At 35.7% G+C, this 24,922-nt stretch overlaps 1 protein-coding gene across 3 annotated transcripts in view; it reads right to left on the bottom strand.

Annotated features, from left to right (window-relative positions):
- The window catches only part of LOC136847322 (uncharacterized), a 74,530-nt gene that overhangs the window by 16,848 nt on the left and 32,760 nt on the right, over nucleotides 1–24,922 (bottom strand). For all 3 annotated transcript variants that reach the window (XM_067118883.1, XM_067118882.1, XM_067118884.1), the window contains exon 2: nucleotides 21,409–21,907. In XM_067118883.1, the coding sequence (XP_066974984.1) occupies nucleotides 21,409–21,628 (220 nt within the window). In that variant the 5' untranslated portion in view covers nucleotides 21,629–21,907. The remainder of the gene's footprint in view (nucleotides 1–21,408; nucleotides 21,908–24,922) is intronic.

Raw genomic sequence — 24,922 nt, 5'->3', positions numbered from 1 at the left:
CAATAATTTTATTATTACAATGCTGTCAGTAATTTCATCAACTCTCAGTAATTTCATTATTAACTGTTAAAATTTTATAATTAACTCTCAATAATTTCATACTTTTTACAAGTTATTTAATCCATTACGCTTTCGGGGAGTCTGTCTATCTGTATTCCAAACTGGCGTTACAAATGCAGAGGTCAAAATGGTCCTTCCTCTTTCATCACCCAAGTCGGTCATTAACCAGCCGGCCTAAATCACTATCAGTGGACACTGTTAACCTGAAAAGCTAAAAAAAAAAAAAGGAAACGAATTTAACCTGAGGTGGACATGTCCGGTACATGTATTGTTTGTAAAAAAAATCCATTGCGTCACTATTCATATCGGGTAACTAATAGTCTCTTCTTCTTTTATTCATTGCAGATAAAAACAGTTATATTTTAAGCCTAATAATATTTATTGCATTTATCTGCAAGGAATTCGAGTGCAAATCACTAACCTAAACATTTGTCTGAGATCATTAAAATCTTGAGAACATTTCGCAGGATTGACAAACTGTTTACAAGAGTCAGGCGCTTTGTAAATTTAAATTTGTTATTAAAGTTAAGCAGTAACAATGCGGATTGTAAATTAAGTCGACAGAGGAGTCTCTACTTGCAGCTAACACTTCTTACAAGGTGGGAGTGCACTTCGCAATATTGCAACGGGCAGTAGTTTAGTCAGCTGAAATGCAAGGAATATGCAAAATGCTTTAGCTTTCATTTCCATATCCTTAAATAACCGACTTAGGAGAATTAAGATTTAACCTGAAAACACTAAACCTCAAAGTGCATTTTTAATATCAGCATCAGGAGACGTGGCTTCTCTTAGACAAAGGAGACCCCTAGTTGGAAGATCTTGCAAAGACAGCTTATAAAAATCGCGTTATCCTTTTTTTCCCCTTTTGAAGGAATTATTCACCGATAGGGGAAAGAAGAGGGTCACGGAAAAAAGCCGGAGGTAATACCACCACAGAAACAAATAAATAAATAAATAAATAAAGAAAAAACTGCCAAGAAGAGATATAAAGTTGTAGGTAGGGAGTCTGGATTATACCGACCCTCTTTGACAGAAGCTGTCAGGAAGGCTGGGGAAATACTAAGAAGTCTGTCTACAAAGGGTTCCCGTCTGTTTCTTAAGAATGGGCGACTTGGAAATAGTAAGTACAAGGTTATATATGTTGCTGGTTGGGATTCACCTTTTATTTTGACAGTCTTTTCTCTCTCTCTCTCTCTCTGTTCGTTTCTGTGCTGTTAGACTGATCTCATGAAGGTATACATCCAGCGACAGATGGGAGATAATAACTATTCATACACCTGTATACCTGCAAACCGATGTCATTCACACATAAGAGCACGTGTGTATACACACTCCCACACAAAGACAAACCCACACCCACATACCACAAAAAACCACCCACCAGTCCCACACAAAAGCGCATACTTATATCACACACAAACACACACACACACACACACACTTACCCACCCACGCAAGCAAGCACGAATATGCACACCCCGGCAATCCACCCATTCCCACCCACACCCACACTCTCTCGCCGATCTGTCACCTGGCGCCGGCAGGACGTCAGTGATAAGAAGAAGAGGGAGAGGTCCTCCCCTCCCTAACGGTCATTGGAGCATCCTTCACGGAGTTTAATTATAGGACTCCTAGCAGCCTTTCGCTAATGATTTCCTATGCGCTCTCGCGGGGCTCTTAAGGTCGAGAACAATGCGTCGGTTCTTTGTTTCATCGACCTTATTGCTCCTCGTCACAAGCCGTTCGGAATCATTTTTGGGAGGTTCTGCTTTCAAGCGCTCCACAAAGGGTCAGTTAACTTTAATTTGGGGCGTTCGGACGGATAAAATGCGAGCAGAAAACGGTTCCGACCTGAATGCTTTAGATTCATATTACTTTAACACTCTTGGGCTGTGGAACAGTCTCCCCGAGGGTGCTGTGCAAATGGAACCTCTCCAAAAGTTCAAGCGAAGATGCAATGCATTACTACCCTACAATAATTCTCCCAGAAATGTTGATAATTTACTTACATTTTTATCTATTATTTATTCATTTGTCTATTTATTTTTTCTCTTCTAAAACCTGATCTCTTTTGTCAGTACTTTCTGTTACCTTCTGTTACCTCTTTCAAGCGAACACCATATTCTTTGGTGGTTTCAATTTCAAATCAGTGGCCCCAGTGGGTTTGCTCCATATGAATAGGGGACATCTTATAATAATAATAATAATAATAATAATAAAAAATAATAATAATAATAATAATAATAATAATAATAATAATAATAATAATTATTATTATTATTATTATTATTATTATTATTATTATTATTATTATTATTATTATTAAATTAAAAATTTAAATCCCAGCACTAATTCTACAAACCTTACTCTTCCAAATTCATTTTTGAAAACAAATGACAATAGTAAGAGCATATTATTTCATCATTAGTAATCCAAGTACGAAAACTGTTCACACTTATTGTCAAAATTAATTAAAATGGACCATGATTATAAAAAATTAAGGAGACTTTTTCGCCATTACCATAAAATTATGTAACAAAATCTCAATATAAGTAAAAAATGTCATAAAGTTTTTTCCCAATCCTTATTAAAATTATAGAAAAATGACTCAGTCATTATGAATGTCGATACTTCAATCAAAACAACAGTTTCTCTCGCTGAGGTCAGGGGTCCATATCAGGCACTCAACAAAACAATAACGAATTTAGAACATTATGCAGCGGTCATCGACAATAAAATAACAAGACAAAAAAATTTAAATAAAAAACAAGTTTAGAAAATTATATCGCAGTCATCAAAGATAAAAAAAAAAAGTGAAAATCAAGCGTGCCAAAGAAGCAACGGGTCACATCGAGATCCGAGAGCCACTGATGTACGAGCGAGTGACTTCCCTAGATGTAGAGAAAAAATCGAAAGCCTTCGTATGAAGGCAAAGCCCCCAAAAATGGAGATTTAGTGAAGGGAATGAAGGCTCATTACGACTCGCTTCGTTTGCTGTTCATACGCGTCCCGAAGTCAAAGCGTATTTACCCTACGAGTTATTATTTATTTTTTTATTTGTTCGAAAATGTATCGACGCGATTTCAATTTCAGCGATTTGCTGGAGTTTCTCTCTAGGCTGTGATTCTAGGAAGGCGATCTTTTCGCAATCATGTCAAATGCTGATTGGTACTTATGAGTGGAACTATATTTACAATGTCAGAAAGATAGTAAGAAATGCATACACTAAAGTATATCTATATACTATGTATATATGTGTGTGTATAAGTATATTATAAATATATATATATATATATATATATATATATATATATATATATATATATATATATATATATATATATATATATATATATACACACACACACACACACACACATATATATATATATATATATATATATATATATATATATATATATGTATGTATGTATGTATGTATGTATGTATGTATGTATGTATGTATGTATGTATGTATGTATGTATGTTTGTATATGTATGTTTGTATATATATATATATATATATATACAATTAGCGTGATAAACTCGAAATCACGTAAGATTCATTTATACTATTCTCAAAATTTTTACAACTATTAAAAAAAACTTTTAAATAATTTTCAAAACTAACAAAATTTGAGATAAACAGCATACGAACATTATCAAAAAGATCATTGAAAAAACAAAATAGAAAAAACGTCCACTATATCCAAAACAAAAAGAATGAAACAGTAATTTACAACTCATTCACCCCTTCCCTTCACAACATGGCTACGCCCCGCCACCCCCAAAACAGTCACATCCTTTGGTCATCCTTCCCATGCCACTCTCGTCTGTCGAGTGGCAGAACCAACGCCTCGAGGCTGACCACAAAGAGGGGAGGTCACCCTCGGCCTGCTTCTGACACTTGAGGACGAGAGGTCAAAGTGGCCAGCAGAGAGGAATAGGTAAATAAGGATTATAGTTGGCTGTACGTCTTTGAAATTTCCTGTTATCTTTTTATATCTATTTCCTTACTTCTTTACTTATTTATTTTGAAGAATTTAGCTTGATTCCGCCATGTTTGCAAAGGCCAAATGCATGTTAGGGTTATGGGTTTTAATTGGTAAAATTTATTTGCTTATAATTTACTGGTTTTTCCTAATTTTATTTCTATTAACAATTTACTTTCGTGCCCCAGCCCCAAAGCTTCTTTTCATTAATAATTTATTTTCCCACTAATTTTCAATTTTATTATAAAAGTAATTTTTTCACAAATTTTTAAAGATTTCAGTTACTAGTCCTTCAAAACAAGCAATATACCACAAGTGTGTTACATTTAACAGTGATAAAAATCATGTTTATATATACATACATACATATATGTGTGTGTGTATATATATATATATATATATATATATATATATATATATATATATATATATATATATATATATATATATATATATATATATATATATATATATATATACATATATATATTTCTCTCTCTCTCTCTCTCTCTCTCTCTCTCTTCTCTCTCTCTCTCTCTCTCTCTTTTCTCTACTATTTACAACTGCAGTCTGACAGAATGGAGAAAATCGCCCAATCAAATAAAAAGATTTTTATAATTTTTAACCGAGGTCGGCGTCAGTAACCTAGATGCTGTGACGCCAGTTTTAGTGGCCGCACATCGATCAATCAATTCTAACAGAGGTGAAAATAAAGAAAGTAAATTGTACGTGGCCTTGGGTCAACTTTCGTGCCATTTCGAAACAAACCGTCTCCATTCGTCCAAGCGTAAAATACAGATATAAAATAGAAATATAAAATACAGATATAAAGTACAAATATAAAATTAAGATATAAAAAGCAAATATAAAATACAGATATAAAATACGAATATAAAAGATATAATACAAATATTCAATTCAGGTACAAAATAAAAATGTAAAATAAAGGTATAAAATACAAATATAAAATACAAATATAAAAACAAATAAAGTAGATATAAAATATAGATATAAAATAAAAAACAAATAAAAAATACACGTGTAAAAGAAAAATATAAAATGCAGACATAAAATGCAGACATAAAATACAGATATAAAATACTAACGAAAACGGTCTACACATTCAACAGAAACGGCTCGACATGGTCACCAAACAGTCGAGTGGTCGTCGAACGACTTCCGCTCGACTGAAAGATCATTCGACCGTAGTTATCACGAAAAAAAAAAGTTCCTCAAAGTTGTCGTAGAGTTTCAAAGGGAAACTGGGATTCAGATTGGACGTGGCGTTAATTCTACAGCCCTGCTATTATGGTAATTACGCTTCCGTCGGAAGGGAAATTATGTATATGTATATATATACATATATATATATTATATACATATATTATATATTATACATATATATATATATATATATATATATATATATATATATATATATATATATATATATATGAATATATATATATATATATATATAACATATGAATGAATGGGGATTATTTCGAACTTATAAAGAAAGAACAATCAGAGAGAGAGAGAGAGAGAGAGAGAGAGAGAGAGAGAGAGAGAGAGAAATCTACGTTTTGCATTCCCCCTAAGCATTACGAAACGAGGAATGGACTCAATTTGAAGAAACTTATGCATTCAGTGAAAATAGGGAGTTAGAGCGGTTGAACAGCAAGATAAAGAGAACCGGAAAAAAGGTAGTACAATGTACTACAGTGGAAGTGGCAGAAAAAGCCCCAACAGCTGCACTGAAAAGTAAATGATTAGAGAGGTTGGACAGCAAGACTGAAGAAAGTGAGCGGGCATAGAGATAAAATAAAATGGCAACGTTTTCCAGGAACTGAAAAGGATACAATATCCTTCGCCAGTAACTAAGTAGGATAAAATATATCCTCTATCTTGAGAATAAGGGATATAAGCGAAGTGTTGCATTGCAAATTGGCCCATGTTTTCCGGTAATGAAATCACTTCTTAGTGTTGGAAGGAACAATATAGGATCCCATTTGTTTTCTCCGAGAGATCTCGTTGGGGATGTCATGGCAAATGTGCAGGAAGAAGAAGAAGAAGAAGAAGGAGAGAGAGAGAGAGAGAGAGAGAGAGAGAGAGAGAGAGAGAGAGAGAGAGAGAGAGAGAGAGAGAGAGGTATATATATATATATACTTTTGTCATTTGGTTCAGTGAAATGTTTCTTTCAGTCAGCGGAAAACGTTTCTATATGTTTCCAAAGTATTAACCACAACGTTTCGAAACTTTTAAAAAATATATTAACGAAAACGTTTCAAAAGTATTAATGAAAACATTTCAAAAGTTTCGAAATATTAAAGAGAATGTTTCAGAAGTTTTCAAAATATTAACGGAAACGTTTCGAGACGCTTTCCAAGTATTAACGAAAACGTTTCGAAACGTTTTCCCAATATTAACTTGAATGTTTTGAAAAGTTTTCCAAGTGTTAACGAAAACGTTTAAAAACGCTTACAAATATGAAATAAAACGTTTCAAAACGTTTTCCAAATGTTAACGAACACGTTTAGAAAAGTTTTCCAAATATTAACGAAAACGTTTCGAAACGTTTTCCAAATATTAACGAAAACGTTTCGAAACGTTTTCCAAATATGAACGAAAACGTTTCGAAACGTTTTCCAAACATTAACTAAAACGTTTCGAAAGTCTTCTAAATATTTATGAAAACGGTTCGAAACGTTTTCCAAATCTTAACGAAAATATTTGGAACGTTATTAAAATACCCACGAAAACGTTTCCAAAATCACAATGAAGCGGATGCTTGCTTAAGATTTCAGTGCAAATCTGCTGTTGCAGTCTTTGCATACACTAAAACAAAAAAATTTCGCCATAAAAACAATTAATTTTTCATGTATCAAATCGTTAAGGAAAACATTCTGTGAAACATCAACATTACAAGCAATTGGTAACAAAAATTGCAAAATCCCGCTAATTTCGGAAACCTAGCAATTACGTCCCCTAATTATATTAAAACGTTTCTTTAGACGTTTCTAGGAGACTCCGGTGTAATGAGCTCGAGATTCTACATTAAAAAAAAAAAGTTCCTTTCTTAGAAAACTAATGAGGTCCAATTACCGAGTGTGTTGTGTCAACGCAGGTTGGTTTAATGAATTTCTTACTTATTCAGTCAGTTTTCTAAAAATAAACAAGTGTAGAATGCGCCGAAGTTTCCTCGGCGCAATCGAGTTTTCTGTACACCGAAAATAGATCTATCTTTCGTTGCTAGGAGCACGATCATGGCTAAATTTAACCTTAAATAAAATAAAAACTACTAGTATGTTTCATGATTGGAGGGCGGATGATCAACATACTAATTTGCAGCCCTTTAGCCTCAGTAAAAAAAGTGCGGACGAACAGACAAAGCCGGCACAATAAGTTTTCTTTGACAGAAAACTAAAACATGTTTTCAATACAGGTTTATGTCGGTAAATCTTCAACCAGAAAGAAGAGAGAGAGAGAGAGAGAGAGAGAGAGAGAGAGAGAGAGAAATCTCATTATGCTGTTTGCTGACCTGACTTACCATTACCAGTCAATCAGAGAGCGTGCTTCAAACAGCCAATCGGAAAGCGAGCTTAAAACACCCAACCAGATAGTGTGCTTCAGCTGAGCAGAAAGTTTGCGTTTGCTTCAAACAGCCAATCTAAAAACATGCTTCAAACACCCGATCAGGAAGCGTGCTTCAAACAGCCAGTCAGAAAATGTGCTTCAAGTAGCCAATCAGAATGCGTGCTTCAGCTAATCAGAAAGCGTGCTTCGTCCAGTCAGAAAGTATGCTTCAGCCAATTATAAAGCGAGCTTCAGCCAATCAGAAACCATGCCTCAGCCAATCAGAAAGTGTACTTCAACCAATCAGAAAGCGTGTTACAGCTAATCAGAAAACGTGCTTCGGACAGCTAATCTGAAAGAGTACTTCAGCCAATCAGAAAGCATGCTTCAAGCAGCCAATCTAAAAGCGTGCTTCAAGTAGCCAATCTGAAAGGGTGCTTCAAACAGCCAAGCAGAACCCGTGCTTCAAACAGCCAATCAAGAAAGTGGGTAACAGATTAACAGACTACTCTCAGTCCAGGTGTCGTGATGAAAACAAGTAAAAGTACGCCGAAGTTTCTTCGGCGTAGTCCAGTTTTCTGTACAACGTATAATGCTGTATGAGCCGCAGCCCATGAAACTTTCACCCACGAACCGGAGGTGGCCTGTCCTGTAGCGCAGCCAGACGCACGATCATGAATAACTTTAACCTTAAATAAAAAAAACTGCTGAGGCTAGATGGCTGCAATTTGGTATGTTTGATGAATGGAGGGTGGATGATCAACATACCAATTTGCAGCCCTCTAGCCTCAGTAGTTTCTAAGTTCTGAGGGCGGACAGAAAAAGTGCGGACAGACAGACAAAGCCGGCACAATAGTTTTCTTTCACAGAAAACTAAAAATTAAATCTTTGAAATTATTGTACCGTAACTGTAGGCTGAGTTCATTAGGCATGAAATGATTCTTCGTTCTCTTGACTTTTAAATCAGAAATGTCTTCTCGTCCTCATCAAATGAAGAGAGGAAAGTATTTAGAAATAATATGAAATTTCTGTGTCAAAAGAGTGAGCTCTAAAATGGCTTGAATTAATTAGAAGTATTATATGCAGTGAAGGTCGCTGTTTAAACATGATTAAATGCTGCGAAAAATTCCGTTCTTATTAAAATTCCAAAAGTGACTGAATGAGTGAGTGTTTACAAAAGGAATTTCTAAAACAATGACTGGTATTTATACAAAGAAACATTAAAGAAAAAATGATTTACTAAAGTTATAATGCTATGAAATTTTTTCCCTTTTTTCAATCGTAAATAATTGAAATGCATGATGGGAAATAAAAAAAAAAAAATTTAAGAAATTCTAAAATATTCGCCTTGGAAATCTCCTCCTCCCTCCGAGTTTCCAGAAAACCATAACTTTCCATTCACAAAGAGCCCTGAAACCCTCTCTCTCCCCACCTAACTCTCCCTTCACTCCATCAGGCCTGGATTGCCCTTCCCAGCGGCCTACGCCCTCCCAGAAGGAACAATGACGACTGAGGTGAAGTCAGGTCACCGAATTGTCTCATTAGAGCTGGTTACTGACAGAGTGGGCGTCTTCTCTTGGACCTAAGTTGAAATGAGTCCAGCAGTTACTGTTTCATTTGTGTTTGATTTGGGCCGCCGAGTGAATTCTGTTTGTGTAGCTTCTGTACAAGGGAAGTTTATTAATAATCAAGTGTTCTCTGTGTATGTTTGTGTTTGTGTGTGAACATATGTGTATTTGTCTCTAACAAGATGTTGTATCTGGGCTGTAATTAAGCAATTGTTGATTTTATGGAATTTTTAGGCTGTCGAGCCGAGCAATGGGGCACTTTCGGCCATTCGGCGCTCAGGATGGTGACAAGAGGGAGTTGGAGCGGTTGGACAGCAAGATAAATAGATCCAGATAATAAAGGAAATGAAGAATAATGATCTAGAGAAGTAATAGTTCAGAGGAGTTGGGCAGCAAGAAAGAAAAAAGGAAGCAAGAACGGAGGTAAAGTAAAAGCCTAAAAAGTGGGTGCAGCTAGGGGCCGAGGGGAAGCTGCTAACATCCTTTAGTAAAGCCTACAGTGCACCACGTGAGGTGCACTGGCGGCACTACCCTCCTACAGAATCTAAACAATAGGAAGGAGACAGGAGAGATTCCAAACGGCGTTACATCCTACAGAGAGAAGCCACATAACTTTGGGGTTGGTCGGTGTCTGAGTGGGTGGCCATCAGTGAATGATAACAGATACTTCCTTAAATATGAAGGCTCCATTATCGTGTCCTGGGAACCTACTTGTCAACAGTATGTCTGATTTCTTAACACTAATATATATATATATATATATATATATATATATATATATATATATATATATATATATATATATATATATATATATGTGTGTGCATGTGTGTGTGTATATATATATGTATATATTTATTATATAATAATATAAATCTATAACATTTATATATATATATGTATATGTATATATATATATATATATATATATATATATATATATATATATATATATATATATATATATAAATGAGCCCTTGCACCGATGATTAAAAACTTGCAAACGCATGAAAAGAAAGCAGCAACTAAAGACGCTCCTGTTACTGCCTGCTACTTTTTTTCTTTGTTGCTTGATATGCAAGCATAATGCAAGAGAGGGAGGGGGCATAGCCACTTTCTCGATTATCCGTCGCAAAAAGAAGAAGAAGAAGAAGAAGAAGAAGAAGAAGAAAAGAAGGAGGAACAGAAGGAGAAGGACAAGAAGAAGAAGAAGGAGACAAAAAGAAGAAGAAGAAGAAGAAGAAGAAGAAGAAGAAGAAGAAGAAGAAGAAGAAGAAGAAGAAGAAGAAGAAGAAGAAGAAAGAAAGAAAGAAAGAAAGGGGTTGCCGAGGCTTCCAGAAGGGAGATTTCAAAAAGGAGGCTATTGTGATACGTACCTCCCAGTGGGCTCGCCAAAACTTTGGATAAAAGAAATCTCTCTCTCTCTCTCTCTCTCTCTCTCTCTCTCTCTCTCTCTCTCTCTCTCTCTCTCTCTCTCCGAGTCTTTTCCACAGTCATGAGCGCAAGACGTAACGCAACCCCTGATGCATGAATCTTGGGAGGACCCTTTTTAATCAATGGATTTCGGGGCCATTAAGAAATCATACAGTATGCATTGTTATGTGTGTGTATTCATACATATGCATGCATACACGGATATAGTCTTGTGTCTTAGGAGCTGGAGGTAAATGTCGACAAATGACATCCCTGACCACAACCGTATGGGAATTAAACAGTGTGGATTAGTATTTGTATGTTTATACTCTCGTATGTCTACATAAGATGGACTTATCTCTCCTGAGATGACAGTAAATGTCGACAAATGATGTCCCCTGACCTTAATCGTCATTGGTGGAACTGGGACTTGTCATATGAATGTTTACATCAAATGTTTATGAACATATATTTTAACCATATTTTTCTCAGCAAAGGATTGTGCGATTGTTAACTTAATTGTCTCCAAATTTTCCAAATTTATCGCAGATAGTGAAGTGAATAAGACATTTATGGATGGTTGCATTTATTTCCTGCTAATGCAATACATTATCCAATCAGAATAAACACCCATACACAGTGATATCGGATGTGGTTATTTACCGTCATCTTACAGAAATACAGCCCATAACATGTATAGTACATACTTATGAATGCAGGCAACTGGTATAAACATATAAACACATGCAAACTCATTTACAAACATGTGTATATACAAATGCTTACCTCTACTGGTAACACCTGCATAGCACCTTTGAGTGACATTGTTGATCAGATCTTGACAAATTTTCTTCCTCCCAATCTATCTATCTATTTATCTATCTGTCTGTCTACCTTTCTAACTATCTATCTATCTATCTATCTATCTATCTTATCTCCACAACACGCGCCCAAACTTCCCTTAAATTCCAAGAAATTCTCGGAACTTAATCCCGAAGTCTGTCAATATTTTGGGTGACGTGTTTTGGTCAGATCGTTTTCCTGGCTGGAGTCTTCCACCAGAATTTTTTTTTTTTTATATTCTAAAGAATATTACTCTTTATTTTAGTCCCTTACTCTTTTCTTTTTATTTAGGGGAGGGTGTGCTGGTAGGCTATTATGTCTTCCTCTCCTGTGCGACTCTCCAGAGTCGGCTAACGACCAGGGACGTTATGAACTACTCAGGCTAAGATGCACAATGAAATCAAAAGGAGCTTGCCTGGAGCGTTCCGGCTTTGTAGGGATCGAACCCGGATTTTCTCGTGATGCAAAACTTTCTCAAAGAGGCCCTAGTGGAAACTGACATGACTTTTTTATCAATAAATAATACAAATAAAGAAATATCTATTTTCATAAATAAAATAATTTGTTTATAAATTAATAAACTGGCATGATTTCTTTATAAATAAATAATAAAATAAATGTTTATTTTCATAAATAAAATAATTTTTATATAAATGAACAAATTAAATTTAATCATACGGTTACTCTCATATTCCTCCCTGAGCGAAAAAGGAAAGAGGAAATAAAGTAGAAGAGAAGAGAGAGAGAGAGAGAGAGAGAGAGAGAGAGAGAGAGAGAGAGAGAGAGAGAGAGCAGGGCAGACCCACCCATCGAAATCTCTTGCCCAAGGCCTTCATTTTTCAAAGCAATCCGTGACTACAAAGATGAGTTAATTAATAATTAGTCGATAAAGTCTATCTTTTTTTTTTTTTTTGAACGCTGGTGCTCTTGAACTTTCAAAGAAAATCAGAATAAAAAAACATATAGCCTTTGATAATTAGACAAAAACGTACACACTTTTCTGGGAATAAGAAAATCGACGATTATTTTGAAATACGAAAAGAGGAGACAACGAAGATGGAGATGAGGAATATGAAGAAAAATATTAAAAAGAAAAACGCAACATAAAACAGAATGTTTGTGAGTGGAGATGAATCTGATTAAAAATGGAAAATGTATTAAATAATTCCGTCAGTTATCTTTCAAAAAACGGGATAATTAACGACGTTTGATAAGAATTATCTTTGATACAGGATGAAAAGAGAAGAATGGTCTGTGATCTCTCATGTCCTGATAATTAATGCATGTCTAACATTTTGATAATCCAGTAATTTAATTAACATTGCACGGCGAAAATGCCTGAGCTTATATATATGTACAGTATGTATGTATGTATATATATATATATATATATATATATATATATATATATATATATATATATATATATATATATATATATATATATATATATATATATATATATATATATATATATATATATATATATATATATAGTATACATTTATGTAAATGTATTTAACAAATGCTGTGGTGAAACTGGCTTTCTGATAAGAAAAACGTGAAATAACAAAGGTCAATGCCTGCAGAACAATTTCTAGATATCACAGCTATCAGTTTCCATAGTTCTACTGTCTTGTCCTTTAACATTCAAATTTACCAGACTAAAAATACATTATACAAAAAATGATCTTTATAAGCTATATATTCATCACGTTCCATATTTTAATCATGATTTATTTATGCATTATATATATATATATATATATATATATATATATATATATATATATAAAGGCAATATATATATATACACAATGGAGTACTGCAAAGGCCTTTCATTTAATTCCAAATTGCCTTTATTTAATTCATCAAAATTTAAAGATTTGTTTATACATCCATCATCATATATATCAGAAGATGACACCATCAGAGAGAATTCCAAATCATTTAATCTCAAAATTTAAAGAGAGATCATCACCTCAGAAGATGACACCATCAGAGAGAGAGAGAGAGAGAGAGAGAGAGAGAGAGAGAGAGAGAGAATAAAAAAAACATCCCAATCAATTAACCAATTATTTAGTCCATCACCTGGGACTAGGCAGCCAATCAAGCAGGTACATCCGTCTTCTTGCCCAGGTGGAAAATTCGGGCCTTATTTGGGCAAAGGGGTGAGTTAATGGGACCTCATTACGACCTCCAAGATGGCTTGTTTACTCCTTTATTTTCTTCTTTCAATTTGGGATTTATCAATCGGCTGGAGGAGAGGGGATTATTTAGGATTTAAGAATTGTGTGTCAAGGCAGGATTACATAGGATTAAGTGTTTGTGTGCAATCAAGTATTTGTGTGTACAGGAGGATTTCTTTGGATTAGAACTGTGTGGAAAGGAAGGATTACTTTGAATTAGAATTGTGTGGATAGGAGGGATTATTCAGGATTATATAAGGGTGTGTAAAGGATTGCTTACGATTAATGAACTGTGTGTAAAGGAGGGATTACTTAGGATTAAAGAATTGTGTAGAAAGGAGGGATTATTCAGGACATGTGTGTAAAGGCAGGATTGCTTAGGATTAAAGAAGTGTGTGTAAAGGATTAAAGTATTCTGTGTAAAGGAGGGCTTACTTAGGATTAATGAACTGTATGTAAAGGAGGGATTATTCAGGATTAAATAATTGTGTGTAAAGGAGGGATTACTTAGGATTAAAGAAGTGTGTGTAAAGGAGGGATTATTCAGATTATTCACGATTAAAGAACTTTGTGTAAAGGAGGGATTATTCAGGATTAAAAAAGTGAGTGTAAAGGAGGGATTATTCAGGATTAAAGAACTGTGTGTAAAGGAGGGATTATTCAGGATTAAAGAACTGTGTGTAAAGGAGGGATTATTCAGCATTAAAGAACTGTGTGTAAAGGAGGGATTATTCAGGATTACAAAAGTCTATAAAGGAGGGATTATTCAGCATTAAAGAACTGTGTGTAAAGGAGGGATTATTCAGCATTAAAGAACTGTGTGTAAAGGAAGGATGATTCAGCATTAAATAATTGTGTGTAAAGGAGGGATTATTCAGGACTAAAGAACTGCGTGTAAAGGAGGGATTATTCAGGATTAAAGAACTGTGTGTAAAGGATGGATTATTCAGCATTAAATAATTATGTGTAAAGGAGGGATTACTTTGGATTAAAGAACTGTGCATAGAGGAGGGATTATTCAGGATTAAAGAAAAGTGTGTAAAGGAGGGATTACTTAGGATTAAAGAACCGTGTGTAAAGTAGGAATTACTTAGGATTAAAGAATTGTGTGCATAGGAGGGATTATTCAGGGTCAAATAATTGCGTGTAAAGGACGGATTACTTGGGATTAAATATTTATATGTGAAGGAGGGATTGCTTAGGACCAAAGAACTGAGTGTAAATCAACAATTACTTTGGATTAGAATTGTGCTTGTAAGAAGAATTATTATGGATTAAATAATCGTGTGGATTACTTAGGATTAAAGAGTCGTTCATAAATCAGCTAGAGAAAGAAAATTATTTAGGATTAAGGAATGGCTTCTTTACTTCTTTAGTTTCATTTTCAACTTCAGATTTATTAATAGGCTGTGGGAGGAGGGATTACACGGCATTAGGGTTGTTTATCAACTGGCCAAAGAAGGAGGGATTACTTAGAATTAAAGAATATAAGTATCAATAAGTCGTGTGTCAAGGTAATGATTTTAGAATACAACTGAATATAGAATTTAGGCCAATGGCCAAGCGCTGGGACCTACGAGTTCATTCAGCGCTGAAACGGATACTGACAGTAAAAGGTTTGAAAGGTGTAACAGGAGGAAAACCTCTCAGCTGAGCTATGAAACAATTGTTAGGAAAAGGTGGAAAGTAAGATGGAAGAAAGTGAATATGAAAGGAGGTACAGTAACAGGAATGCAAGCGGTTGCAGCTAAGAGCCGAAGGGACGCTGCAAAGAACCTCAAGTAATGCCTACAGTGCACCGCATGAGGTGAACTGACGGCGCTATCCCCTACGGGAAGGCAATGATTTTTCTCGTACTGAACAACACTTCAGTTAGGATGTTAGAATGTTAAATGTATAACATCACATTCGCTGGGGACTGTTTTACCGGATAAACATTTGAGTGAAGCCGATCATTTATTCCGCCGATCACTGATCCTGGGCAAAACAAACATTATTTAAGTTTTCATTTTTTTATTTCTTCATTTTTTTTTCACAACCGACGCAGACTGGAATGTCGGTCGAGGAAAATACCATCGCTTTAATAAAAAAAAAATGTTGATTCTACAAAAAAAAAAAAAACATTAAGGGAGACCTCTTTGCCACTTGTTTAAAGTGCTCTGCACTTTGTTCGACTTGCACTTGTATTATGTTGCATACATAGCGAGCATGATTAAACGGGTTCGATTTCCCGAGAGGGCAGGCGCGATTTAGCCGTTTAGTTAATTTTCATTGTATCTTCGTTGATCTAAATAGAGACAGGTACGTGGCAGTTAGCTAACTCTAGTGGGTCAATGATAGGTTGGAGGTTGACATTACTAACGTTTGAAAAAGGATATATATATATATATATATATATATATATATATATATATATATATATATATATATATATATATATATATATATATATATATATATATATATATATATATATATATATATATGTATATACCGTATTAAAATTCACAACGAATATAGACAACAACACCATTGGCCCTTGTGGTTTCGACGCCAGAAAATATCTCTCTCTCTCTCTCTCTCTCTCTCTCTCTCTCTCTCTCTCTCTCTCTCTCTCTCTCTCTCTCTCTCTCTCTCAGGTCACTGTACGGATACTTGAGAATGGGGACTGTTTGTCCTAGAAAGCTTGTAACTTTTTTGAATAAATATCTCATCTAGATACCATCCAGTCTGAATGAGGTCCTGTTAGTAATAATAAATATATAATATATATATATATATATATATATATATATATATATATATATATATATATATATATATATATATATATACACAATACATATAATATACATATAGAATATATAATATATATATATATATACACAATATATAATATATAATAATATACAATATATATATATATATATATATATATACATATAGTATACCAATGAGACACAAAACCCACTTCAAGCATAAACGAAACCTCAGTTCCCATTTCCGTCTCTATGGCAAAGTCTCTTAGCAATAAAAGCAACAACGTCTTCTCTTCAGCAGTGAGAGAGCATCGCGGGGTGATCAAAGCCAACAGGAGAACAATAGAAAGAAGTTTATCCCTCACCCCTCACCCTCCAACTCACCCTCCAGGACGAGGTTCTTCGGCCAACGCCAAATCGTTCTCCCTGAGCCTCGGAGGAATAATGTGTTTTCACTTGATCGTATTTCGCGAATGTTGCTTCGCTCGTTATTGCTCGCTCGCTCGTTCGCTCGCTCGCTCGCTTTGCACGATTGCTGAAATAACAGCTTTTTCTTTAGTGGTGTTTCTATTATAGGTTTACAAATGTACATGTGTACGTACCGGTGTACAAGGACATTAATGTACACACATAAATGTGTATATATGTTTATTCGTACATTTAAAGATATAATATACATAAATATGGTTTGCGGTCATTTCTTCGAAAACAGATCTTCGAAATCAAAAACTTCGAAGTACAATAACTTCGAAGTACAATAACTTCGAATAGCATAATCTTCGTAGTAAACTACTTCGACATGCCACTTTCTTCAAATCACCAATTTCACGCTAATGTGCGAAAACAAACTAACGTTTGCTTTCTCTTTAGTTCAATATATTTTAAGGAGATGGCTGAATTTGTAAAAAGTTCAAAAGGAAAGCCAATGCTCCTGTTAAACGGATATTTGTTTGTTAAAGACAAAAGTGTAGAGAATAAAACGTACTGGAAGTGTAAGGATTTTGAAAACAAATGTAAGAGCCGTACGATAACGATTGAAAATGAAGTGAAAAAGGAACCCAAACAACATAATCATGCCGGTGATCCAGAAAGTGTTGAAGTTTTCAGATTTCTGGAGGATGTAAAGGATAAAGCAAAAAACAGTCGGGAAGCACCACACGTAATAATTTCGGATGTAGCGTCACAAGTTTCGCAAGCAGCAGCAGTTGCATTACCTACCACAAGTAGCATAAAAAGGACAGTGCGGCGTGTTTGGCAGAAAGAGGATGTCGGATTTGTTATGCCGTTGCATAGGAGGGATTTGGTTTTTACGGATGACCAAACAAAAACCAATAATGGTGACCCATTCCTAATGTTTGATTCTGGTGCCTCAGACGACACAATTCTAATTTTTTCAACTGCACGCAATTTGCAAGTTCTGTCTACCTACCGCCATTTATATGCTGACGGGACATTTAAAACGGTGCCATCTATTTTCGAACAACTGTATACTGTTCATGGTGTCAAAAATGGACTTACAATTCCACTCATCTATGCATTGCTGCCGAATAAAAGAGAACAAACTTACATCGAAGTGTGGAAAGAAATTAAAGTACTTGCTCCTAACTTGGCCATCGATTCAATTTTGATTAATTTTGAACCTGGGATGATAAATGCGATCAACTCAGAATTTCCACAGATTGTTAACTATGGCTGTTTCTTTCATTTTTGTCAATGTATATATAGGAAACTTTGTGCGTGTGGACTAAAATCGCTTTATGACACTGATGCCGAATTTGCTTTAAATATACGTATGCTCTCAGCGCTTGCCTTTTTGCCACCAAACAGAGTTGTTGAAGGTTTCAATTTGCTTATCGATGAAAATATCATTCCTGGCGAAGCAGATAGTGTTCTCGATTACTTCGAAGACAATTGGATTGGGCGTCCTGACAGAAGGGGAAGACGTCGAGCTCCCAAGTATAATGTTGATATGTGGTCATGCTTCGAGAGAGTGGAAAAGATTTTAGAAAGTAATTCAGGAAAAAGATTCTTCTTATCATCCAACTATATGGAAATTCTTAAGTGCACTTAAAAGGAACAATCTTGAAATGAAGTAAACCTAGAACGCATAAATAGCGGTTTTGAGTTCCAGAAGATTTCGAAGAAATACAAAGCCAGTACAGACCGTCTCAAGAACCTCGTCTCCTCTTTTGACGATTTAACTGACATAATAGACTATCTACGTGGAATTTCCCACAACCTCAAGTTCTAAACAATGATTTATGTTTATATAACATCAGATAGAAATTGTCCTGACAATTGTTTTTAATTATTTTGTTTTTAATAAAAAATTTAATGCAAGTGTTTTTGATTATCCTTCAAAAAATAAAAAAATAAAAAAAAACATTACATTCTTTGTTTCCTATTTTTTGGGATACCTGGGCCCTGTGTCGCTAAGCAAACCTACTTGGGTAGTTGAGGGTAGGTCAGGGTTTTCCTCTTTATTCTGCCTTCTACTCCTTTTAAATGGGATTGAGAGAGAGAGAGAGAGAAGTGACAAATTGGTGATTTGAAGAAAGTGGCATGTCGAAGTAGTTTACTACGAAGATTATGCTATTCGATTTTTTCGAAGACCTGTTTTCGAAGATCTGTTTTCGAAGACCTGTTTTCGAAGATCTGTTTTCGAAGACCTGTTTTCGAAGATCTGTTTTCGAAGACCTGTTTTCGAAGATCTGTTTTCGAAGACCTGTTTTCGAAGATCTGTTTTCGAAGATCTGTTTTCGAAGACCTGTTTTCGAAGATCTGTTTTCGAAGACCTGTTTTCGAAGACCTGTTTTCGAAGACCTGTTTTCGAAGATCTGTTTTCGAAGACCTGTTTTCGAAGATCTGTTTTTCGAAGACCTGTTTTCGAAGACCTGTTTTCGAAGATCTGTTTTCGAAGACCTGTTTTCGAAGATCTGTTTTCGAAGACCTGTTTTCGAAGACCTTTTTCGAAGATCTGTTTTCGAAGACCTGTTTTCGAAGATCTGTTTTCGAAGAAATGACCGGATACCCATAAATATATATACTTATATATACATATATACTGTATATATGTAGAGAGAGAGAGAGAGAGAGAGAGAGAGAGAGAGAGAGAGAGAGAGAGAGAGAGAGAGAGAGAGAGAGATTTTCTGGCGTCGCAGCCTCAAGGGTCACTGGTGTTGCTGTTTATACTCGGTGAGAATTTTATTCGGAGCTTGCAGTTTCAAAGGTAAAAGTGTCTAGAGAGAGAGAGAGAGAGAGAGAGAGAGAGAGAGAGAGAGAGAGAGAGAGAGAAATGATTCTTACTTGAGCCATAATAACACAAACAAACATTTAATTATAATTAACGTAACCAGTTCTCAGTATTGAATTGAATATGGAGTTTAGGCCAAAGGCCAAGCACTGGGACCTACGAGGTCATTCAGCGCTGGAAAGGAAATTGAGAATAGGTAGGTCTGAAAGGTGGACAGCGAGATGGAAGAAAGATAATATGAATGTTGCACAGTAAAAGAAATGTTTAAGAGAGGGTGGAAACCAGTTCTCAGATGGAAGATAGATAATTCTAATGGAGTACAAGTAAATGGAACTGAAAGGGGTTGCAGACCAGTTCTCAGTACCGAGAGAAGCATTTTTAGAAAAGGAGACAGGGCAAGTGGCTTAACCCCTGAGAAGTGAAAGGTCGGTCTGTCTCTTGAAAAACGAAAGGTTATGTCAGGAAATAAACAAGAGGGTAGAGAATTCCCAATCTTGGCAATGGGTGAAAAAACAATAATTATTAACTGATATGCAACCTATAATTAGCAATACCCAAAAATATAATTACAGTAAAACGTAATTAAATCATTATGATAAGCCACAATAAGTGACACAGAGTTGCTCCTAAAATAAAGAATCCTTATTAGACCTATCACACAAACGGCAGAATATTTTCTCCCAATTTCCGAAATCAGCGGTTGATATCGTGTGCATATATTCTCCACCAGGACAATAAATCATGTGAAATCCCTCCCACGTCGTTGTTCAATTTCCCCTTCAGGGGCTTCCGAATTAACAGGGGCGCGCCGTAGAAACCGTACAACGCAGAAGAAAATGGAATTTACTAATCCGCATCAAGCCATTTCTTCGTAAGTCGCGGGATTATAAGTTGCTGGTTTATCAGATAACCTGATTTGCTTCCGCGCTGACGGGAACTATAGAAATATTTAGGGTTTAGTTTACTCTCTCTCTCTCTCTCTCTCTCTCTCTCTCTCTCTCTCTCTCTCTCTCTCTCCCCGTGTGTTTAGCGTATTCTAACTCAGCCAGCACTTCTTTAATAAATGCATAAAGTATTTTTTCAGCCATCTATATAATGGCACAACTTTTACTTTTTTATAATTAATAATTTCATGCAATGCCCAGTGGCTAAATCCGTATACATTCTATAGTTATAGTTTTAAGCGGTTATTCTCGTTTAATTTGTAGACTAAAATTTATTTGAATACAACACGATCCGGTGATTTAGTTTCTAAGCACGCGTCAACAACTGCCATAATTAAAATGATTATTATTAAAATTCCTACCTACAACTGTGTTAATTTTATTTTCGAAATTATTTTATGAAAACCTTCCCCGTTCTGAAATGCAGAATTCCTGCTACGGAAACAGCAACACCAGAAAACAACAACAACACCAACACCATTAACAACCGATGAACAACAGCAACAACCTTAGACCTACCAGTAACGGGCAGGCCGAAGCCTTCATCATTATATTCGAAATTATATTACGAAAAGCTTCCCCTTCCTGAAATTCATAATTCCTGCAACGAAAACAACAACACCAACAACAAGAACAACTGATCAACAACAAAACCTTAGACCTACCAGTCACGGGCAGGCTGAAGTCTTCGTCATCATATCCGAAATTATATACGAAAAGCTTCCCCTTCCTGAAATTCATAATTCCTGCAACGAAAACATCACCAGCAACAACAATAACAACCGATCAACAACATCAACCTTAGACTTACCAGTCACGGGCAGGCCGAAGTCCTCGTCATCCTCATTCTCATCCAAGTCGACGGACCTGACGGAGCGCTTGTGGAGGTTGCAGACGAAGGTGGCCATGAACTTCACATCGCGGGCGGAGCAGATCTTGATGCCTCTCTTCTCCCGAGGCGACGGGGGGCGCGTCTCGGCAACGGTAGCCACCAGGAAAACCACCAGGGCGAAGGCGCCGATAAACCGCATGCTATAGGACTAGGGGCGGCCGGCCAACCAGCCAGCAAAGGCGGGGTGGGTGGCTCTTCTCGGCGAGCGTGCGGGTGGTTGCCAAAGACCGCAGGTGTCGCCTAAGTTCGTTGAAGAGAGGCGGAACAGAAGGACGATTTAGGCTTTTGAGTTGCTCGATGTCTTTTTCGTTTGTTTGTTTGTCTCTTTTTGTTTTCTTGTATCTGATTTTCTCTTTTCAACCTCTCTGCTTCCGTTTACTCTTGGCAATTTCGTTGGATGAGGGTCGCTCCTACAAGCCTGAAAAGAGGAGAATAGGACGGTTATGAAACTCTCGTATGACCATAGTCTCATGAATAATCCAAACAGCACGCAAAATCTAAGGAACTGTTTGAAAACAAACATACCAGTAATACAATCATACATTCATACATACATACACACAACCCGATTAAGTTTGTCATATAATTCCAGCTTATATCAGCAGCACATCAGATCACAGCATCGGCCTAAAAAGCTTAATACAATATTACGTTACCCAACGCTAACTGGTGATATCCTGATGAATTCCGAAAACAGGAATGCAAAATCCAAGGAACTGTCTTAAAACAGACACACAAATAATACACACATACATTCATATATCCAATCACACAACCTGATTGCGTTTTTCATATAATCCCAATTTTTATCATCGGCACTTACGTCAGATTTAAGCATCGGCCTTAAATGCTTAGTGCAATATCATGTTACCCAAACGCTGATTGGCAAAGCCCTACGAATGTTACAGCCAATCAGCATTTTTCTACGAAATATTTCCGTCGACTGAGCATAGGAAACTTCATTTGAAAACTGGATTTTTTTTTTTTTTTTGCTAAGTAATAAATGATAAAGGATTTCACTGAAAAGGCTTCATATGTTGATTTTATAATATTCAGGCTGTCCAGCCAAGCACTGGGGCACTTTCGAACATTCACGTCTAAGACCGCGAAAAGAGGGAGTTAGAGTGACTGGACAGCAAGGTAAAGAGTCGAGAAAATACAGGAGATAAAGAACAAGAATCTAAAGGTGGAATTTGGAAGACAACCTCACAGTTGCACTAAGAAGTAATAGTTCGAGATGTATGACAGCAAGGTTGAAAAGTAACAGTTAGGGATGTTGGACAGCACGGCTGAACACTGGAAGCTGGAACGGAGGTAAAGTCAAAGGCAAAAAAGTGGGCGCAGCCAGGGGCCGAAGGAATGCTGCAAGCACCAATTAGCAATGCCTACAGTGCACCACTTGAGGTGAACTAACGCTCCTACACTTACAGCGGTTACTATAATGTAATGTAGTATTATAATTTATCATTATTTGAGCTCTACAGTCGGTGCTAATGACCATGATCTCCGTAACGCCAAAATACGTAAAAGAACCAAATTAATCAACCGTCATAATGCCCTTTATCAGCTGAAGATCATTAAAAAAAAAATTACGACTTTGGCCGAATTTCACGCCAGTGTCCGGACGATTAGTCAAACCCTTTCGTTGCTTTTTATACCTCATTGAAATCCAACGGGACGGAGCTAATGCTGTCAACAACGAGGCACCACCGAGCCGTGGACGGGGGGCGTGTTTCACTGCAACTGGGTGGCCGCGTTCAAAAAGGAAAGCTCAAAAAGGCACCAATGAACCGAACGCTAGGCTCAATAAAAATTCGCCACCCGCCCGGATAATCGAGTTTCGCCGTGAATATCCGACGCAATTAGCGAGCTTATTTGCATATTCATAATTAGGTGCGTGGTGGTGATGATGATGATGATGGCGCCATTGACACGGCTTTTGCTAATTTATTGATTGGTCTAATTGGTTAACTTTTTTTTTTTTGGAACGGGCGAAATCCGTTGGGGTAGGACATGGTAAAAGGGCTGACTTTTTAATTTTCAAAAGGTTTCAAAAGACAACGATAAGTGAAAATACGCTAAATATAACATTTTAATGTAAGAATTCTAAGGAATTAAAAAGATAATACATAAAATTATCAAAATTATAAAAAAATTTTTTTTATAAAAAGTATGTCAAATAAAAAAGACAAAAATACGTCAAAATACTCAAACTATAAAATATTAGTATGAAATATGGGAAATTCAAAAGGCGAATATACACAATATATAAAATATTATAAAAAAATATGACAACTCCAAAAGGCAGTCATTGGTAAAAAACATGCAAAATATAAAATATACAAATATTGCAAATAAAAAATCAATGAAACGTAAATGCACACAAAACATAAAATATTAATACATGAAGCACGGCAAATATAAAATTAAAATGACAAAATATGAGAAAAAATCTGATAAAATCACGTTCACTATATCCTATGTTTTTCAAAGACGCCGGTCGAAAGATTAAAAAATCTATAAAGATCTGAGGGAACTCGACCTTTCTGAACTAGAGTGGATAAAGACCTGATCAGTCGACTCTTGAGTTTGCAACGTTCACGAATATAGGCCTATCTGCGCGAGGGGGAGCTATAGGCCTATTCACGCCTTTTGACCGAGGACTGAGTGGTTTCAAAGACTCCAGGAAGTGAATAGGCCTATTTTTATAGTTGAAGGTTCTCTGACGAAGGTGGACGCCACTGACTAGATTCGATTGAAAAGAATAATGTGAATTGAGCCTAATAAGATATATTAATACTCCATAAAAGGTACATAAGTCCCACTTGACGCTAGGAGTAGCTGCTCCTATACGAAAATGCTAAACGACCCTTTAAGAATAATGTCTATACAAAATTAAAATGTTTGATATAAAGCAGGAATTAGACGGAAACTTTCAGATTTCTTTCTAATCAAGAGCATGTTTTGGTTAACTGATGGTAAAAGTACTTCTCGAAACATCTGGTGATATCAGAAATGACATCAAGACATTACTATGAGTGAAGGATTTCTGTGTCAAGATTTTGCAAAGGTATAACTTCGACTCAGAAGAGATTTAAAAATCTGATGGAAGAGATTTAAAAATCTAATGGAAAAGATTTAAAAATCTAATGGAAAAGATTTTAAAATCTAATGGAAAAGATTTTAAATTCTAATGGAAAAGACTTCAAAATCTAATGGAAAAGATTTAATAATCTAATGGAAAAGATTTTAAAATATAATGGAAAGTATTTAAAAATCTAATGGAAAAGGTTTTAAATTCGAAATGAAAATATTTAAAACTCTAATGGAAAAGATTTCAAAGTCTAATGGAAAATATTTAAAAATCTAATGGAAAATATTTAAAAATCCAATGGAAAAGATTTCAAAATCTAATGGAAAAAATTTCAAAATC

The sequence above is a fragment of the Macrobrachium rosenbergii genome, chromosome 16 (assembly GCF_040412425.1).
Source record: "Macrobrachium rosenbergii isolate ZJJX-2024 chromosome 16, ASM4041242v1, whole genome shotgun sequence".
NCBI lineage: Eukaryota > Metazoa > Arthropoda > Malacostraca > Decapoda > Palaemonidae > Macrobrachium > Macrobrachium rosenbergii.
This window is presented reverse-complemented; position numbering and strand designations above follow the sequence as displayed.